The 19,944-nt window shown below is 41.1% G+C and overlaps 1 protein-coding gene across 2 annotated transcripts in view; it reads left to right on the top strand.

The window, feature by feature from the left end:
- Positions 1 to 19,944, top strand: part of magi2b (membrane associated guanylate kinase, WW and PDZ domain containing 2b) — a 93,456-nt gene that overhangs the window by 70,414 nt on the left and 3,098 nt on the right. The window contains exons 7-19 of one of the 2 annotated variants that reach the window (XM_079247622.1): positions 1,218 to 1,275; positions 2,224 to 2,345; positions 2,885 to 3,067; positions 6,943 to 7,472; positions 10,040 to 10,208; positions 14,860 to 14,891; positions 15,530 to 15,722; positions 15,806 to 15,897; positions 16,279 to 16,471; positions 17,029 to 17,268; positions 18,130 to 18,315; positions 18,812 to 19,121; positions 19,712 to 19,931. In XM_079247622.1, the coding sequence (XP_079103748.1) occupies positions 1,218 to 1,275; positions 2,224 to 2,345; positions 2,885 to 3,067; positions 6,943 to 7,472; positions 10,040 to 10,208; positions 14,860 to 14,891; positions 15,530 to 15,722; positions 15,806 to 15,897; positions 16,279 to 16,471; positions 17,029 to 17,268; positions 18,130 to 18,315; positions 18,812 to 19,121; positions 19,712 to 19,931 (2,528 nt within the window). Of the gene's footprint in view, positions 1 to 1,217; positions 1,276 to 2,223; positions 2,346 to 2,884; positions 3,068 to 6,942; positions 7,473 to 10,039; positions 10,209 to 14,859; positions 14,892 to 15,529; positions 15,723 to 15,805; positions 15,922 to 16,278; positions 16,472 to 17,028; positions 17,269 to 18,129; positions 18,316 to 18,811; positions 19,122 to 19,711; positions 19,932 to 19,944 lie in introns of both variants that reach the window. The other variant, XM_079247621.1, reaches the window with a different exon arrangement.

The following is a 19,944-nucleotide window of genomic DNA, read 5'->3' as shown; positions in this document are numbered from 1 at the left end:
TTCTAACTTTGAACTGAACATGCACCACTATATCATTCATCTCACTTCATAGTGCATCACAACAGAAACATCACAGCTAAACTCCCTGCCTCAGCTTCCATCACCACACATCTTCCCAAAGAATGCAACAGCCAACAGATCCTCAGACACACACCATATTCCCACGTTGTCTCTCACTTCCTCAGTGCTCATTCTCTCACCAACAAGGTTGCTAGTTTTTCTTCCACCTTTGTGTATGTATGTACTTTTGTGTATTTAAATGTGTTTCTGTAATAAGCCAAGGGGGAAACAAAGTTCTTGATGACTCATTGTTAGTGTTTGTCCTTTTTTTTCAATCTACATGAAAAATCTGTGGTTTTTTTCTGTTTGTTTTGCTTTGTTTTGTTTTTTAATTTGCCCATGTAGTTATATTCATGTATTTCAGGATTTAAACTGTCAGCGCAAGACGTAAAACTGACTGTTGGATGCTCCCTAAACACTTGTTGATGAATACTAATCGGAAACATTCCTGTTTGAGTGGAAAGAGCAGCTTGAGCAGATGAACTGAACTGTGGGTGTGTTAATATTTCTATTTGCTACTGTAGCCACACAATAGAGGTCAACTCATGTGTGTTGAGTGTGCAAACCACAATCCAAAACACGGGCAGAGCAGCTCACACTATAACCTGTGTTCATGGAGTTTGAATTGGACGAAGAGTGTTGGACCGAAGGTTCAAGGTATTTAAAAGAGCCTTGACCCACTTCCTGTAGAAGAAAGAAAAGGAAAAATAAAAGAAGCAAACAGATAGATGAAGTGAGGAGGGAAGGAAGCAGATGTGGGAGAGGAGGAGACGATTAACACAGCAGTCACTGAAGCCATTCTAGGTGAAAAGGAGTGGGTGCGTGAAAGAGACAAACACAAAGTAGTGTGATGAAGGTGTTTGGCCATGAAGGATTTGTGTGCACTTTAAAAGGAGGACAAAGACAGAAAGAGAAGGCAGGAGGCTCTTTTTCCGCTTCCTTCTTAGTATTGACGTCTTTGTTGTGATTGTGTCTCCATGAAGAAGCCACCGCTGCAGATCAAAGTGTCGTCTGTCCATTAAAGTGCCGCTTTGGAAGCATCTAGCAGCGAGCCTTGAGATTCATGTTGTCTCCTCTCACAGTTTTATGTTTACCTTCTCTCTTCTGTTCTCAGCAAAAACTAAACTCATTTCCTTTGTCTGGGTTTGTCTTCTCAGAGCTGCCGTACGGCTGGGAGAAGATAGATGACCCCATCTATGGCAGCTACTACGTCGAGTAAGTATCCCTGTTGACTTGAATCCCTCTGCTGCTCTGTAATGAAAAAGGAAACGCAGGTATTTGCTGGTGTGTGTGCATGCGTGTGTTTGCTTGTTATGTAAAAATGACAACGTTTGTCTTCAGGACCAACCTAAAGGTATTTTGCTTTCAACAAAATACATTAAAATTTGTCCCTAATTTGGCAAAATTCTCATTTGTTTTTCATGTTTTGCTGTTATTATGAGGAAACTTTCCAGCAACAAATTGCATTGAACATGCACTTTCATTTGACTGAAACTGCAGCTAAATGTTTTACATGAGTACATTTGGTGAAAATAAATCATTTAAGCTACAACCTCCAGGAACTGCACTGTAAGTTAATCTACTTTACTTTCATCTAATACTGCAGCTCCTTTAGTTTGGGCTTGAAACAAATTTACTTTTCCAACTTCCATAAAATTTGAGATGCAATTTTAGGACAGGTCATGTACCATGAAGTATTGCTAAGTTTACACTGAGGAAATAATATGTTGATTTACACATAACACGCTGGGAATCCACTAAAACATTAAAAGATGTCAAAGCTGCTCTGAGGTTTTACAGCCAAATATAAAAATGTAATGCTTTGCATGTTCTTGTAAGTCTTTACTGCACATTTGACGTTCTTCAGCTTAAACCTCTTCGAGTTGTTTCTTCTGCAACCGCTGTAATTTTACATGCCGAGCAGGTAAAGATCCACTAATGCATTAAATGACAGTTCAGTCTGACTGAGAGCAGCAGAGCTGAGCTGTTAATTCTCAGGAGGATCCATAAGACTAACAACCTTTCTCCAACACAGTCATTTAAATGTGTCAATAATGAGAATGTTATTTACTCGGATCAAAGCTCCGGTGCTGAGTGTTGTTGTGATATTGTCCCAGACTTCTAGTCCTTTTTCATCATTTGTAATAATGCACTGTATTCCAGCCACATAAATCGAAGGACTCAGTTCGAGAATCCAGTCCTGGAAGCTAAAAGACGCCTGGAGCAGCAGAGACAGATGCAAACCCAGGGACTTTCTGCTCTACCTTTACCCACAATATACAGAGGTACAACTTAATCCTTTTAAATGTCACACAGTTTGATAGATACAAAAGTGTAGTTTAAAGGATATGCACATCAGCTGGCATTGAACTATGATGTTTTGACACATGGATAAAGTGTTCATTCTTTGGTGCATACTCTGAGTATTTTATTAAATAATCTCACACAGTATGCAGTTTCACAGGTATTGGATGGGGCAGATGTCGTAGTGTGCTGTATAGGCTCGAATGGAGATCATTCGCAGCTCGAGCAACAGAAAACATGCTCACCCCGAGGCCCCCAGTGGGTTAATTCAGGCATGCGTATGAGGATGACATATGAACCCAGCAAACTCTCTACTGCTTCGTCTGAGTGACGCATCCTATGAGTCAGCTTATCAGGGCCGCGTATCTTCACTGGTGCTTGTGCATTCAGAAAAAATCTGCAATAAGTGCACTCAGCCCTGATTACGTCAAACTTTCATTTCAAGGAGAAATTACATGTAGAACTTATTTTTCAGGTAAAGAAAAAAAATTAAAATCAAAAACTTTTTTTTTGGACACAGAAAAGCCGTTGTTCACGAGGGATCCGACCCAGCTGAAGGGCACCTTCCTGTCGACAGCCCTGCAGAAGAGCAACATGGGATTTGGCTTCACAATAATAGGAGGCGACGAGCCCGATGAGTTCCTGCAAGTGAAGAGCGTTATACCAGATGGACCCGCTGCTCAGGATGGGAAGATGGACACAGGTAATTATGTGTACTATCCAATTTTAAAAACTTGTTTAGGAATAAATTGATGTTTAAACAAACTGCAAGCTGTACTGCTGTCGCTGCTGATAGTGTAGTTGTGTTTATAGAAATGTTTAAGCCTAGTTGTCATAATCCTGACACCTCAGCATTATGTTCTTTAATTCCTCTCCTTGCTGGTTCAAAATCAAATAAAAGGAACTTCCCCTGGTAGGTTTTGCAAGTTTAAGGGTCAGTAAAGGAGGTTTTTACTTTCTTGTTGAGCACAGTGTTGATATCAAACGCATTTTGATGCTCAGGGTTTTGGGTTTTTTTTTAAAATTGCAATAATGCCTTAGTTTTGACCAACAGAAGTCCCAAAAAATACTCTAACAGCTTATTTTACACCCACATCTTACATTAATTTTCATTTGCTAAATAATATTTTGAATCTAAAACCTTAATTCCGACAGTGAATAGTACAATATTTTCTGTGAAGCTGTGTGTCCCTGTGGGAAACTGCAGCGTCATATAAAGATGTTTTAATAAAAAAGGCAAGTTTTGTTTATTTGGGTTTGTTGCCATGTTCAGCCTGTTGCTCATCAGAGTTGTGGATTTATACTGTTTTTGCATTGTAACTTTAGATTTTTCAGATTCTGATTTTCTGTTGTTGATTAAGAGATAATAAATCTTCAGATGTTTTGCACGCCCTGCAATGGACTGGCGAGCGGTCCAGGGTGTACCCTGCCTTTCGCCCAAAGACTGCTGGGATAGGCTCCAGCTTCCCCGTGACCCTTCATTGGATTAAGTGGTTAGGATAATGAATGAATGAATAAATTTATGTTTTGCACTTCAGTCGTTTTTGTCAGCTAAAATAAGCACTTTTTTATCCACATCAAGAAAAAGCACTGGCAACCAGCAGTGGCCTTTTACCTTTATAAAGAAAATACACACAAAACTTGCTGCCCCTGTTAATTTAAACCTTACATTTTGGCCATGCATGTTGTGAAATTTGTGTCTCTTTCTTCTTTACTGTACTTTTTAAAATATTTACTTATACATTTAATAAATTTAGCATGATTATAATTGATTAAACTATGTATTCACCTACAGTACTGACCGAAGCCTTTGAGCCGCACCTTATTCTTTACATATTTTAGGGAATGAACTCAGAATAGATGCAGGAATTTACTGAAGTGTGCAAACATTAATGTAAATATGTGCCACAGCAAAACCAGTGTTTGAAAAAATTCCCATGATCACTTTTATCATTCAAAACATCTTCAAACTCTTCAATATGACTTTTTATTTTTTCATTCTTCAGGAAATGTTTAGACTTCACAGCTCTTCTTTGGACGTCAGCAGCCTTTACATTGTCAGGATGATGCCACAGTAATGTTGCAGTCTGAGCTCTGGGGAGGATTTATTACTTCATCCGTTGCCACAGATTTTCAGTCCAGTTCTTGTGTCATTTCTTGCTGCCTCAGTTTTCTATTCCTGTTTCCCTTACTGAGAATGGCTTCTTGACAGAAACCTTTCCATGGAGACCATTTCTGCCAAGGTGTCACTGAATAGTGAGTCACCTGAAAATCCAGATGCATCTCTCTGGTCCGGTCCCAGTTCATTGGTGGTTTTTCTTTCAGACAGTTTGTATGTTGGGTTTTTTTTTTGTGTATTTTTTAGGCCCACCTCTTCCTCTTTTGTCTTCAACTTATCCAGCTTGCTCAATTTTAATAACACATTGCTGGGATTTGCCAAAATATTGGTTAATAACTTTAGGAATCCCATTATTGATACAAAATGCCTCTTCAGGTGCAACTTTAACTGTGTTCTCTTTGATAATAAAGAAATGTATGTTTTGTATTTGCAAAGTGTCTAAAGATAACATCACAAACTGGTTCTCTACTAAATTCACCATAATTGATACAAGTCTGAATCATCTTTGCAGTTTGGTGCCTTTTTATGCTTAAATAAGCAAAAGCAACTTTTTAAAAATAAAACAAAACAAGAAACCTGTTTCCTCTGAAAATAAGTAAATAACTGGACCCAAAACACTGAAAACTGGACATTTAAAAGACTGGAAACCTTGAGAACTACTGTTTAACATAACTTTAAAAAGAAAGTTAAATCCCTCCCCACATTCCTGCTTTCAGTACCTTTCCTCTATTGGCCACAGCTTGCGCCATCGCACACAACACCTCACTCATGAAAAGCTCCCTTTATGCTTTTAAAGCAGCACTGCAGGTGCCGCATTAAAAGTATTCTTGAAAATAAGCAACACCTGAATCATAAAATTGCCCACCTGTGTTTGTGCCTTTTATTCCTCAAACCTGCACACAAGCGGCTGAATCTTCTCATGAAGCTCGGGTGGCGTTTTCACAGAGACCCCGTCTTTTCTCAATATAGCGAGTTAAGATGGAATCCTAACAATCAACAGGTTTTTATTTATGACGTCTTTGAATAAGGCTTCAAAACATCAGCTGTTTGTTGGCTGCTTTGTATGGTAGATATAAATCCCTACAGTGCTCTAAAGGTTGATAGCCGAGGTCCTGCAGGGGAATAATTTTACTGAACGTAAAAGGGGAAAACGGTTCATTCGAGTCTAAGCTGTATTAGCTGATACCTACAGAAGTCATTTTTGGTTGCAGGTACTCGTCTACTTGCCTCGCGTACAACTGGCATCTAAACAGCTCATTTAGAACCCATTTCTGAAGTGGGAATCTTCCTTCCTCTCTGTGTTTATGTCTCCCTCTTTGCCTATCTTCTATCTGAATTCTATCTCTCTATTTTATCTCTCTCTCTTTGTCTATCTGGCTTAACCTTTATTTCACTACCTTATCTCTCCATGTCATCTGACACCTCTCCTCTGTTTTCAGCCTCAGTATGTTTTCATCCGCTTGCTCTTTCTCCCTCTAGTTTTTCGTTCTTCATCCCTCTGTCCTGGTCTGTCAGCCTTATCCTTGCTTGCTGTTCTGATTTCTCTCTCTCCAATTTGCTCCTCGCCACTCTGTGACATTGCCAGAGCGGCTAACACACATGCAATGGCATGCACACACACACACACACACACACACACACACACAGAGACTCCATGGCTGAGATTAGCTGGCCTATTTGAGCTGTGCGGCATTGCTCTTAGGGATTGTGTGTGGTTGTGCATTTGACATATATTGTGTACATTCACATGTAGTGTGACAGAGTGTTTCCAGAAGTGTGAAATAAAGTATTTCAAGGAGCTGAATTTGTCATGGTGCTGCCACTTTAAAGCTTAAATCTGGATCTTTCTGCATGTTCAAACTACGCTAAAGTATCTAGAGTCTCATTTGGGAAGCCGCTTCACCTCATTGTACGTAAAGGCCTGCAGTGAATGAACACGACATTTTCTAAAGCTGGAAAGTAGGGGCATGTGGGATTGATGAAGACAGGAAACGCATCGTAAAAAATAGTACACAGCTGCATTTAGAGGCAGATAAAACATCATGCATGCATCATGTAGGAGCCAAAGCTCAAACCACCGTGAATGTCAGGATGTGTTTGAATATTTTAGATTTCCACGAGCATAAATTGTTTGAGGAGCCCAGTTTGTTGCGGATGGTTGTCATATTCACCGACGCTTACACAGTGTGTGTCCCCCCTCTTCTCACATGCTCTTGTAGATCATCAGCAGTTGCAGAAAGCAAATATGTTCCTCTCTGGCACTTCAGAGAGACATTGTTCCTCCTCTGTGTTGCTCCAGCTTGTTCTGACACCGCTGAGAGTTAATGGAAACAGACTGTGACAAGTTGTAATTTTGCAGCACAGTATGTTTTACTGAACCACTAACACCAGATCATGTGGTCTGTGAGATATGAAACAGGCTCCAGTGTGACTAAAGCACTTTCTATCTTCTTCTTTAGGTGATGTCATTGTCTACATAAATGACATCTGCGTTCTGGGCACCACACACGCTGACGTTGTCAAGCTGTTCCAGTCTGTACCAATTGGCCAGAGCGTGACTCTTGTGCTCTGTCGAGGATATCCGCTTCCTTTTGACCCTGAAGATCCAAGCGGAGCAGCGAGTGCGTCTCTGACACCCATTGGCCTGGAGCACCGTCCTCTAGTGGTGAATGGCCGCGGAAGCTACGACCCCTACCTGGAATACCTGTCGTTAAGCTCCCAGCTTCCCCCTCAAGCTCTGGCCCAGGCTGGAGCCTCACATCCCGGGGACACTCATCTGGACGGCTCCTCGCTGCCGCCCACCACGCCTGGTTCAGCATCGGCTCTCACACCTCATAATGATAACATATCGATAGGCTCCTCTGGGACTGCAGGTGTTGCCGGGGCAACAGCCCAAGGGGCAGAGCTGCTAACGGTTACCATGGTGAAAGGTGCAGAAGGATTTGGGTTCACAATTGCAGATAGTCCCACCGGTCAGCGAGTTAAGCAGGTGATGTGTCAAATCTTTATTTTCTCAGTGAACAATGAATAATCCAAAAGTGAGTTAAGACCTGCTCGTTATTTTAACTGTACTCCACTCTGCGTGTGTGGGTGTGGGTGTGTGTGTGTGTGTGTGTGTGTGTGTCTCTGGAATGAAATGTGCTCTTTCAAGAGTGAAATTTCAGCAGTCAGCTAAACTCAGCTGCTGAGTTTAAATTCAAATTAAACTTTTGGCAGAGTTAAAACAGCAGGTCAAGGAAAATTTAATTTGGTCAACGCAACTAAGTAGAGTGATATTGAGAACAAGAACTTGACATAATAGGAACAAATGGAGTTCAGCCGTTGCTGGATTTGCTGTCAGCTAACAGAGTAATAAATGAAAAGAATCCTGAAAGTGCAGAGGAAAAAATTACAACATGTATAGATTCTGGCAGCAGGAAAAGAGTTTTTCTGCCTTGTTTTGTTTTTTTGAACATTACAGCATCTTAAAAAAAAAAATGGGGGGGGGGGGGGGTGTTAGCAAGTCATTTCTTCATGTGTTTAGATTTATGAACGCATGAAATGTTTATTGTGACCAACCATTGGAAATGTAATATGAGATTAATACCTATGTTTTTCCTTTTTATGGTATCCTTTTTTCTTTTAATTTTTGTCCATTTTGAGCATTTCATACACAACTGAGTCGGGTTTCCATCCATTGTGCTGCAATAGTTATTTTCCTATGTGCCTGAAAGCATGGCACGAGGTGGGAGGTGTTCAGGTAGTTGCAGTTTGCAGTTTATACAGCTAGATTACATTACGTCCTTCACACGAGACCTTTAAATGGATTAAAACCCATTCTGCTTCTGGAGCGAATGCATTGTCCATTGTTTCAAGAACTCTGCTAAGACATGAATAAGCCAAAGTAGTGTGTTGTCTGCTCCAGAAACTGTTTAAAGCTGTGATGGTTTCTTTGAAAACCAGAATAGTAAAGTATTACTGTTAAGTTTAAATGCTACTCTTCTTCCCAGCTTCTCTGCTCTGTGTTGTGGCAATCAGTTGGGCCACATATGGGGGTGGGGGACTTAGAAACTTTTTGTGACTAAATAAACAGCATCAACTGAGGCCTACCACAAAGTGAGGAATAAGACCAGAGTCCACTTTGCTTTGACTTTCCTCAGATGGGGAGCTATCAGACTTCAAAGTTGGGTTTTTGTTTGCTTTGTTCTGAGATGCTTTTGATTTATTTCAATACCTATCGAGAAAGAGGTATGCTTTAGCTTTAAAGGGATACTGTGCAACTTTTTACACCTAGGTCCGTGAAACCTGCAACTTTCCACAGGCCACACAACTCTGTTGCTAAATAAAACAGTCTCTCTCCAAGACACAAAAAAAAACCACTCACACAAAGTCTAAAGTGCCCAAAAACATAACTGAATGATAGTTTTAAGTATCAAATGAAGCAGTAACTTTGGCACAAGTCATGTCAACAACATTGCAGTAGTACTGCCTCCTAATGAACAGCTCAAGAAAACCATAAAACTAAACCAGGATAGTTGCTCAACCTTGTTATTTCTTTAATTTCTATACAAATTACAGACTATGGAGCTACAGAGCTCACCTGAACACCTCCACCGAGGGTGCAGCAGCTCTGTTTGAATGCAGCATTAAATGCATTTCTTTGTGTTGTTTCCACGATGAGGTTGTGTGCATGAAGTGCAAAAAAACTCATTAGCCAGTAAATTTCCATATGTTCGCTGTAACATTGTTTGTTTAATTCCCAGGGTTCAAATTGTGTAAAAAATGTAGCAGCTTGTAGCCTGGATATTACGGCATAGGAAATGCATTTACTGCATGCAAACCAGCCCAACTTTCAGATGGTAAGAGTAGTCATGTTAGCTGTGATCTTTAGCAGATTAGCTTCAACTAGCCGCATGTAGCTTCTACTAAACAGCACAATGGAGACTCAGACGTATAAAGATGTGAAATGCACATAAAATGTTCGTACACTTGCACAACAAGCAAAGATCTACTGGAACTTACCAGCCTAATAATACTGGGGCAAACAGAGAGTGGGTTTTGCTTCCACACTCGTGTCTTTCTTCTGGAGCGATCCCTTTCTCTCTTTCTGGCCTCCTCAGACACAGTTTTCACCTTCTTACTTCATTCAGCATGACAAACTTTAGTTCAAAGAGGAGGAAAAGGTAGCACAAAGCGGAGCCCTCTGTGTTTCTACAAAGGGAGCCATAAAGCAAAGCACTCCAGGTCACATGATCCCATGAGAGATGGATCCGGTCCTGCAAAGTTACAATGTCTGGTTTCTGAAGAGGGCAGCCTCCTTAGAGCATCAATATTCATCATGCACTGTATTTTGATCCCAAAAAGCATCCATTAATATTCACATTAGGCTAATGTTTGGGTCAGAAGTTACACAATGTCCCTTTAAACATAGGCATAACTAAAAATGTTTTCAGAAACATTGTGCGATTCAAACACGGTTGACTGGTGAGGGCTGAGTAGAGCGGAGGCAACTGAGGTGGCATGTTAATGAGGCAGCAGGTCAAACAGAATGATGGTGGATGTGTCGCTGTGGTGCAGGTGCTAGAGCCAGGCTCGCAGGGAGCATCGGGGGTGGTAGAGGGAGACCTGATCCTGGAGGTGAACCAGCAACCAGTGGCTGCTGCTGGACACGGACGAGTGGTGGAATTGCTGAAAGAGTGTCCTGTGGGAGCAGAGGCTACACTTCTCATACAAAGAGGAGGAACAGGTAGGATGAAGTATTTTATTCTTTCTTTTCTCATTGACTGTCAAGTAGTTTGATAGGTAGCTCACATACTTTCATTATTTAGACTCTTGCTGCTGCTCATTCGTAGGCGCTAACAATCTCTGATCTCAGAATAACCACTGTGATGGCAAAAAAAATTATACCTCTGATTAAAACAAACCACAAGCGGCATGTTTGTGTGCCTTTTGAAATGCCAAAATAATTTGTGCAACATTAAAGAGGTCTACTGCAAGAGCAATTTACAGATTTCTTTTCACAGACATGCAGTCTGTGAGTTGCTGAATGAGACACACAAGCATAGTTTTATAGAGCATCTTCAAGCCCAGCTGCAGCTTTGCAAAAGAGGAGTCAAGCAGGGTTGAAAGTGAGAGCTGAGAGAGAAAAACAGATTTGATTGGAATCATTTTGAGATTTTTTTTTTTAACAAATTCAACAAATTCAGGTCTTGAAGTGTTTTTTTTTTTTTTTTTTTTTTTTTAAATAATAGTTTTAAATAGATAGCTGACTGCAAAATGGCTGCTTATTGCTTAATACCATTGTTTGGAAATGGAGCTATATTGTTTACAATAGAAAAGGACAGTAAGCAGCAATTTTTGTTTTTTTATTCACAGATCTGTTATTTCAGTAATAAGGAAAACCATTTTAATATCCAACTCAGGAAAACTAGATGATTGCAGCAGAAACAAAGAAAATGGGACCAGAAATGTTATGAGAAGTATGCTTATTTAATTAATTTAATATGTGCAGCCTCCATGAGAGAATACACAGAAATATTACAGCAAGTGTAAGCAGATGTCACACTAAGTGTTTTATGCGTCACACCATGTGTTCTACTCTCTTCTCCAAATGTGGCTTTATCGCCAATGTGTCATAGATGTCTTCCAGTAAAATACACTGTAGCTGGTTTGGGTTTGTGTTGAACGATGCAGCGGATCAAATGTAAAGCAAAGCGGAGAGTCGAGATGAGAGGTAAAGCCGTTGGAAGGTGTAGTAGAGCTTTCCTTGTAGAGATGCAGTCTGCATCGCTGTCAGCAAAACTGTTTTAATCCCATTGGGGGCTGTCGTCTTATAAATAAATACAGTAATTTTACTGAAATGTGCTTTGGACTGAAACTTATGGAGATTGTTGTGCAGCTGGTGAACAAATGAACTAAATGACACGATGCCGATTAGCTTTCCAGACTGTGTAACTCTGACAAGCAGAATTGTACTTTTCCTGCATACAAAGGCATTCAGATGTGATGCTGCCTTAGGGACAGTTATAACAAGCAAGAAAACAAACCGAAAACTTCTGCACTGTTTGCACAAAGTCTTATTTGAGGCAAATAATATCACACACATTAAAACTTTGGTATTATTGAAAAGATCTGATTTGCTTTCCTGTCTGAGTCTGTTTGGTTTTCTGCACAGTGTTTACACCTACCGTCAACCTTTGAGCAAACTATGAAAGCTGATGTTACTGTTGACTTTGGGTTTAATTTGGGAATTCAGGCCAAATGTTATTGTCAGTAACAACGTTTTACCTGGAATTGATGGCTTTACTTCACTATTAATGTCTTGTTTTGCGTGATGTTAAACATTTTATGACTCTAAAAGAAGGAGACCATCACTAAGAAGAGAAATAATAAAAAAATGGAATGTGGCCATTTTTCTTTTCTATTTCTTACACGATGGGCGACCTGCAAGGAAATTAAATTGCACAGTGTAAGCTTTATTTGTTTGACATGTGCACTTGCAGCGATTCTCTAAAAGGTGTTTGATCAAAGGTCAAAATTTGACTTGATAATTTCCATGGGCCGCTCTGGCACAGACCCTTCAGCCTTCCGATAAACACAATAATAATCACACAACAATTAGATGTGCATCACTGTTCAACTTCCTGCCAGGAGTGAAGAGTTCATTTACATCGTTTCTTATATCAGGACCAAAAGGAGGAATTAAAAGATATGCTCCGGTTTGCATCTCTGTTTTCACGGATTATATTAGGAATGAAAGTAATCAATCTTATATGCATGTCAAGATTAATTGATTTATGTGACAGGAATTAATATTGAGACATAAGAAGACATTAGCACTTAGTGAGACAAGACTTAGTGATGTATGTGGTGCTAATTTCACACCAGTCTTTATGTCTTTAGCTCATAGGATGCATATGAAAAGACTGTCAGTGCTAAGAAAGCTTAATGTGTACTGTATGTTCCTTTACCGGAAGTAACTTGACTACATTGCAGCTAATGAGTGTTTCAGAGATGACGACGAGCACAAACGGCTAAAGTGTTTTCAGCAGGCACATGGAATGAAACCGTGTTTGCAGCTGAGCGGCTGAGATCTAATGTGTTGCAACTTGAGCCTCTGTTGAGCATGCAGAGCTGCCACCTGCCCCCTGGTGGATAACCACAATAACAAACTCCGGATTTGCTGACAAACATGTCATTTAAAAAGCATATTGAAATTCAATAAACAAATTAGATTGCCCAGCACTCAGTTCAGCATCACTTGCGCAAACACATATTTGTTTTGGAATTTACAAATAAATGTGCAGCGCTGACAATAGAGTATCTGCTAAGTGCTCAACTAAACCTGACAAATGTCCCTGTTTCCCCCAAAAGATGCCATTTCCTCTTACAACCTCACCAGCTTCTATCAAACAACTGAAGACAAAAGGCCCACAGGGGCTATCAGCCTGACACACTAGATACCTCGCTGAATCTGTGTGTGTCTGTCTCCTCTGCAGGGTGAGAGAAAGGACAAAGTCCTTTACAGTGATTCTGATGTGCATAATGTTAGCAATGATTGTGCGTGTTTAAGGTGTGGGGATTTATTTGCAGTGAGCATCAAGTGAACATTCATCCTGTGATTTCAGACGTGTGAGTGAAACCATTGTTGCTTTCTGGGACACTGATATGGTGTCAGACTTCTTCTGCGTGTGTGTGTGTGTGTGTGTCTGACTCCTTTACTGTAGCGTGGGCACTCTGCCAGAGTTCTGCTGAGCTCTGGTCATGTTCACAGCTCCCTCCCCTGACACCTCAGTTTGAAGCAGAGGCAACCACAGCTTAGAGACACTTTGCAGCACCAATGAGGATGCAGATCGGGGTTGTTATGGAGAGGGTGACTGGCTACGCAAGCCAATCAGGTGAATCTGAAGCCCATCCAGAACTCAGCAGGCTAGTCTGTGAGACTGGACTACCAGACAGCTTGACCACTGACTTGTGAGAGAGGCCATGTGAAGACTTTAAAAGTCATTTCTTTGTGATTCATCAGCATGCATACGAGTGTACCACACATCCGGCACATATGCCGCTGAATGTTATTAGCATTTAAATTAAGCAGACATGCATCTGTGAGGATGACAGTCCTCTTTAATATGAGTGGACAGCTGCCTCGGAGCTCATGCTCATTTTGTTCAGTGGGTCATTAAAGGAAAGTTTTCTGAGAATGAGTTATTAGAATTCCTTAAAGGCTTCCCTCAAGGCCTGTATTCCCTGCAGAATGTGGTTATTAGTCCCAGCCTCCCACAGAGCCCTCCTTCTGCTGCTGCCACTGTGCTGAATCATTTCAGCACCTTGGATAGTGCTCTTTAAAGCCCAATTGATGTTTATGGATTGAGGTTGTTTTGTCTCTGTTTTTTTCATCTCCTTTGTGTCTTATCTACCTTCATAGACACAAAATCGAAAGATGACGTTTGTTTTTAAATGGAAAAGATTCCCAGGTAACCTTAACTGAGCAAATAGAGGAGGTCTTTGGGTAAAATGTTGGATAATAAGCATGAGAGTCATGACAGAAAGGATTTTTTTAGCTTTCTTTTTTGGCTTCACGTGGTCTCGCAGTGATCTTTTCTGTTAAATATCCCTAAAAGAGCTGATTTAGATGGAGCTCCACCATTCTGCTCTGTTGCAAAGTGCTCTGGCCTTCATCTCACAGATCTAAAGAGCAAACAGATGTCATTGGAGAGTATTTCCATAACTATGTTCCTCCCATGCTCCCTGACATTTTCTCAAGGAATCTCATAAAGTGAATTTAATGTTGAATCTACTGGAAATCTCCAAAGAGTTTTACACAGGCGCCCACATCTGTTAAAGGATTCATGCAGGAGTGAGACTATGGGAGTGTGTTTTTGTGTTCCTATCAACATGTGTAAAGATTTAATGCTGAATGTTGAGACGTGGCAGCCACTGCCTCATCTGCATGCACGCATGCGGGTCTTAGCAGCACAAATGTCATGTATGTAGAGTCAAGAGGGAGCCGAGTTGATTAGATTGATGTTGTGATATAGTGCTTCTTCATGCAGATAATATACGACTTACAGAGACAAGAGTGTGTGATGGGGATGGGAGGAGGGGTGGCTGTGCTTTCGCCTACAACTAATGATGTAACTATGTTGAAAACAAACGCAAGACCCAAAACCATTTAGGAAGGGTAATACAAAGTTAGAAAATAACATGAAATCAGCAAACTGACAAAGCTAGTACCCTCAATAACAGAAGATTTTTCTTTTGGTATTTTATCTCCATAGTGGACGAATTTTCACAGAGATTATCTAATAGTTGTTTTTGTCTGTATTCACTTTTTTCTCTCCTCAAGAATGTAACAGTTTATTTTAGGCTACTCTGTGTTTTTTCTCTCTCCTCTTCAGGCCACATATCTCCATGGAAAGCCTCCAAACAGGTACAGCTACTCAACCACACGTCTCTGCTTGTGCGTGAGACTCGTTGTCGGCCACACTGGCCGTGTTACCGTAGAGGCTTTTACTTTCATTAGGGTTCACTTATTAGTTTGATCACATCAGATTTCACAGCTCAGCTGTTGGGGAGAAGCTCCTCATATTTAATCTGCACCTGTTGCCGCTTGTTCAATCAGCTCCCATTCATGTAGCATATTCAGACGTGATGAATCTCACCTCATTTAAGTTTATATGTGAATATTGATTTGAATGCCTTCACCCAGACAGCCATTTTTCTTCATTGCATAATGAGTCACCGAAGCACAACATTTAACTAAATTTAGATCACACACACTTAACATGTTGATACATTTTTTTTTTTTTATCACTTAAGGTCTGATGATAATTTTGTTATTTAGGTTGCAAGTCACTTAACATGTTCTCTACAGTTTCTGTACATAGTTAGCCTTGTGGCTTCAATGTCTGTGTCATTAGGGTCTGTATATAGAATTATAGTGTATGAAACAAACAAATAAATCTGTTTTAGATAGAGGAAGAGGGCATGTTAGCTGTAGAAATAAATGACACCAAATCAAATTTCATAGCTGTTGTTGGTGTTGTTTTGTTTTGTTTTTTATCCTAGTTGCCTGACCAGTGGGACCCCCATGGCAGCCCTCAGGCAAATTTATCTGGGCCAGTCTTGCCACCTGGTATGCCCTTCCCAAACCAGCCACAACATCGCACATCTGTGCCTGACTCCACCGAAGGCTTCGACCTCAACAGACCCGACCCTTACGATCTTTATGAGAAGTCGAGAGCCATTTACGAGAGCAGACGTGAGTGCAGGAATCATGGGTCCTTTACTTGCTTTTAATACATAATACAAAGTGGAAATTTATCGCCTGCCTCTGAACATCAGGTCCCGAGTACGAAGAGGTGGAGGTGCACCTGCTGAGGGAAAAGACGGGGTTCGGCTTTCGTATCCTTGGGGGAGACGAGGCCGTGCAGGCTGTGAGTCCGGACGCCCGTGACAAGGCTCGTATGGGACGGGCTGGACTACACACAAACTTAACCTCTTACACACCAGCCTCATTTCACATGCGCCTACACTCATCTCACACTCTTTAACCATATTATTAAACCAACATGCAGACTAGCACACGAGCACCCCGACTCTCTAACTGCTCAGTACCTCCCATACTAAAGAAACGCCTTGCTAACCTGTCCATGTTGTCAAACAGCATGCAAACTGTGATGGACTGAGAATTTGGATGGGGGAATATTCTGTATGTTTACCTTGATCCAAAAGCAATTATTGTTTAATTCTATCGTGTGTCTCTCTCATCCTCTTCACCTTCATCTATACTGCTAATATTGATTGTCTTTGAACAGATTGTTATTGGTGCTATAATAGAGAACACTCCCGCTGAGCGTGATGGCCGGCTTCGACCTGGGGATGAGCTCATTTCCGTGGATAAAAATGTGGTTGCTGGGAAACCGCACAAATATGTAATAGACTTGATGCACGCAGCTGCTCGAAATGGTCAAGTCAGTTTGACTGTGAGGAGGAGAGTCCAAATGCCCGGTGAGGATATGTTTTTGTTTTCTTGCTCTCTCTCTCTCTCTCTCTCTCTTGTTCATTCTCTCTCTTTCTCTCTCTTGGTGTGTTTTTTTTCACGCTGTACCAAGATTGGAGAGCAGGCTGCATATTTCACTGGCATCAAATTAAAAAACACAACTTGGACAGGACACACATGCTGACAGTCTGTGAAGAATCGCTGTGTACTTCTCACCCACACAGTGTTTCTGTGGTAGCAGATCATACATACATCAATCCTTTGTTCGTTGTGAGTCCTGCAGCAGGCTTTGTGGTTTCTGCCTCTCTCCGGATGTAGTTACACTGCAAGGACATTCAGTTACACAAGAGTCATAACTGTCAACTAACAAATAGATGAGACAACTTTGACTTTGACAATGCAGGAGTTTGGAAAAGTGCAAGCATGATGCAGAACTAAAACTTTTCCAATGACTCCAAAGAGGTCTTCACAGAAATCAGAGAGTGTGTTAAAGCTGTTCTGTTTTACAGTAAGACAGTTTCTTCTTGAACTCATGATGGCTCCTTTGTTGGCTCCTTTCCCTCAGGTGAACCTTGTCCAGTAAATGGTCGCAGCCCCGGCTCGGTGTCAACACAGCACAGCTCTCCGCGGAGTGACGCCGCTGCGGCTTCAGGTGCAGGAGCAGTCGCTGCCCCCGTTGCCATTTCAGCCCCAGAGGGATCTGCCCTGCAAACCAGTGATGTTGTTATTCACCGCAAAGAGAACGAGGGCTTTGGTTTCGTCATCATCAGCTCCCTCAACCGGCCAGAGAACGCCACTGTTATCAGTAAGTTGCCATCGGATTAATGTCCATTTAAAGGCCTAAAGTTGATCTAAATAGAAGTTGCAATTAAATAGTTATTCTAAGGGCTGTGATTTTCAGAAAAGGGATTAGGTGGCTAATGAACTGAGTCATAGATGGGTAAAAAAAAAAAAAAAAAAATCCAGGACCATAAACAGGGCCAGGAATTCAGAAATAGAGTTTAAATCTTGTTTGGCTTGGTAAAAGCCCATAGACATCATAACTAACACTCAAGCTTACATAATAAGTGGCAGTTCTCCACATTTCACACCTTCCATCAGCTGGGTTCAAGCTAATTTCATTTAAAGATTGTATTATTATTTTTGCCTCTATTATTTTTTTTGTTGTTTCACGCATATGTTGTATTTTAAGAGGCTTAAATGTGAATTTATTGAATTTATTGAACATATGGTTACATTTTGCATACACCTGGAAAACATCTGTCTAGTGAACAAGTCATCACAACATCAAATATTATCAATGGAAGTAATAATCCATATTCAGCAGCCCAGCATGGATTTCCCATGTTTTATTTCAGGTTAAGAAGAGAAGAAGTTAAAAGTTTTCTATATTATTTCCAGTGTCCATCCAACCTAAAACTAAAAAAACCATTTAACTGCTTCCATGTTATTATTATTTAATTCTGATGAAGACTTAAAAACAACAAAGCAATCCAGTATTTAATAATCTCTTGAAGCTGTAGCTTGTAATAAGTGGCTGCACTGCCCCACTGTCACAACTGGTGAGACGTCTACCAGAATATAGCTGTAAATTATTATTGTGAGGTTTTGACATCTTCAGTTCAAAACCGCCAGCGACAACGACCTTGTTATTGTCCGTCTCCAGCTGTGCCCCATAAAATTGGACGCATCATTGAGGGCAGTCCTGCAGACAGATGTGGGAAGTTGAAGGTGGGTGACCGGATCCTGGCTGTAAATGGACAGTCCATCATCAGCATGCCACATGCAGACATTGTCAAGCTCATTAAAGATGCTGGATTGACAGTCACACTGCACATCATACCAGAGGAAGGCAAGTGTTTATATGTTTGGCATTAATTCAGGTGTTCTATCATTATTGTTGTTCTAATTGTGTACTCAGGAGATGAATGGTTATTTTTGTCTTATGGACGTATTATCCGTCAGCTAATCAAAGAGAGGCTGACATTACAGATAATTAATATGGTTACGTTTAAACTTAAAAAGTCACAGTAGTGCTGCTGTGAGTGTAATCTAAAATGAACAGAAATATTGTAATAGTGATAATATATGAAGTAATAGTAATAATATATAAAGTAATAGTAATGATATATGAAAATAAAGATTCACTGTCCTGCCTCTGTGAAATGTACACATCAAATGTTGTATTTCTATGTGTGTGCGTGTGTGTAGATAAATACATGGAAACTAATAATTTAGGGGATTTCTATGTCTGCCTTGGACAGTCTAAACATGTTTTGTTTTTCAACTTGTCTTAACCTTTTTAATTTGCCACCAAATGAGACGTAATGACCTCCTGTTGATCCCAGGTTCTCATTCTGGACCCAGCTCTGAAAAACAGAGCCCCATGACCCAAAAACACAGCCCACAGACTCAGCCCAGCCCTGTAGCCCAGCCAAACCAAGGGGGTACCCAGTCAGGCCAAATGGCCCTTCAGCCAGGCCAATCAACCACTCAATCAGGCCAAGCCCAGCCTGGCCAGACACCAGCTCAAACAAACCAAACTGTGACTGGCCCTCTTGCACCAGCAGCCTCCCACCCTGCTCCAGCTGGAACCCAGCAGAGCCCAGTTGCCCAGCCTTCTGGACTCCCTCCACAGCTCTACCTTCACGATGGCAGGTGAGATGGAGCTAGACTGTTTCTGTAGAGGAGACTGCCTTTTCCTGTCTTTGCATGCCAGTAAGTTCACACAAAAACCTGTGACTGCAGACAGTTTTAGTCCCAGTCAGCCTGCTGGTCTCTGGTTGGCTGTGTTGTGTAACACCACTTAGCGCCCACAGTGTCAGTGAATAATTTACCATACGGTATCTTTTCTATAATTCAGGAGCCCTGCAATCAGACTCTTTTACGTGTCAAAACTACGGAAGCATGAGTTCATGCTGTGATAAGTATGCAAGTCTCAGTTCAAGATGCTAAGAGCAGCACTCCTAGAGCTGTTGATTTATATCCATTTTCTATGTGGGAACTTGATAAAAGTTTTACATCTTAAACTGATATTTCCATTTGTCTAAATCTGCGCAGACAGTAACCCTTGTCCGGTACTCTCCTGCCTCACAATGAATTCTAAATCTGCGTTTATCTGATAAATATCCACTGTTGGAGACACTGTCTAAAAAAGGACGTGGATGGTGTCTCGCAAACTCAAACAGCACTGCCTCTACCATAACACAAATCTCACCTCTTTTTCTTGACATTTTTATGCCTTTCAGGTCAGAGGTAAAAGCAAGGCAAGACGTCAAACCTGACTTCCGCCATCCTCCATTCACTGACTATCGGCAACCTCCTGTTGACTATCGCCATCCTCCGGTGACTGATTATCGCCAACCGCCGACGCTGGACTACCGACATCCACCTGGGCTGCTGGACTTCAGACAGCATCCCGCAGCTGCACAATTTCCTTTGGGAATTCCTACTGACTTCAGACCACAGGTAGAACTGGAAC

This window comes from Telmatherina bonti, assembly GCF_933228915.1.
Source record: "Telmatherina bonti genome assembly, chromosome: 2".
Taxonomy (NCBI): Eukaryota; Metazoa; Chordata; class Actinopteri; order Atheriniformes; family Telmatherinidae; genus Telmatherina; species Telmatherina bonti.
Note: the sequence above shows the minus strand (reverse complement) of the source record. Positions and strands in the feature narration are given on the sequence as shown.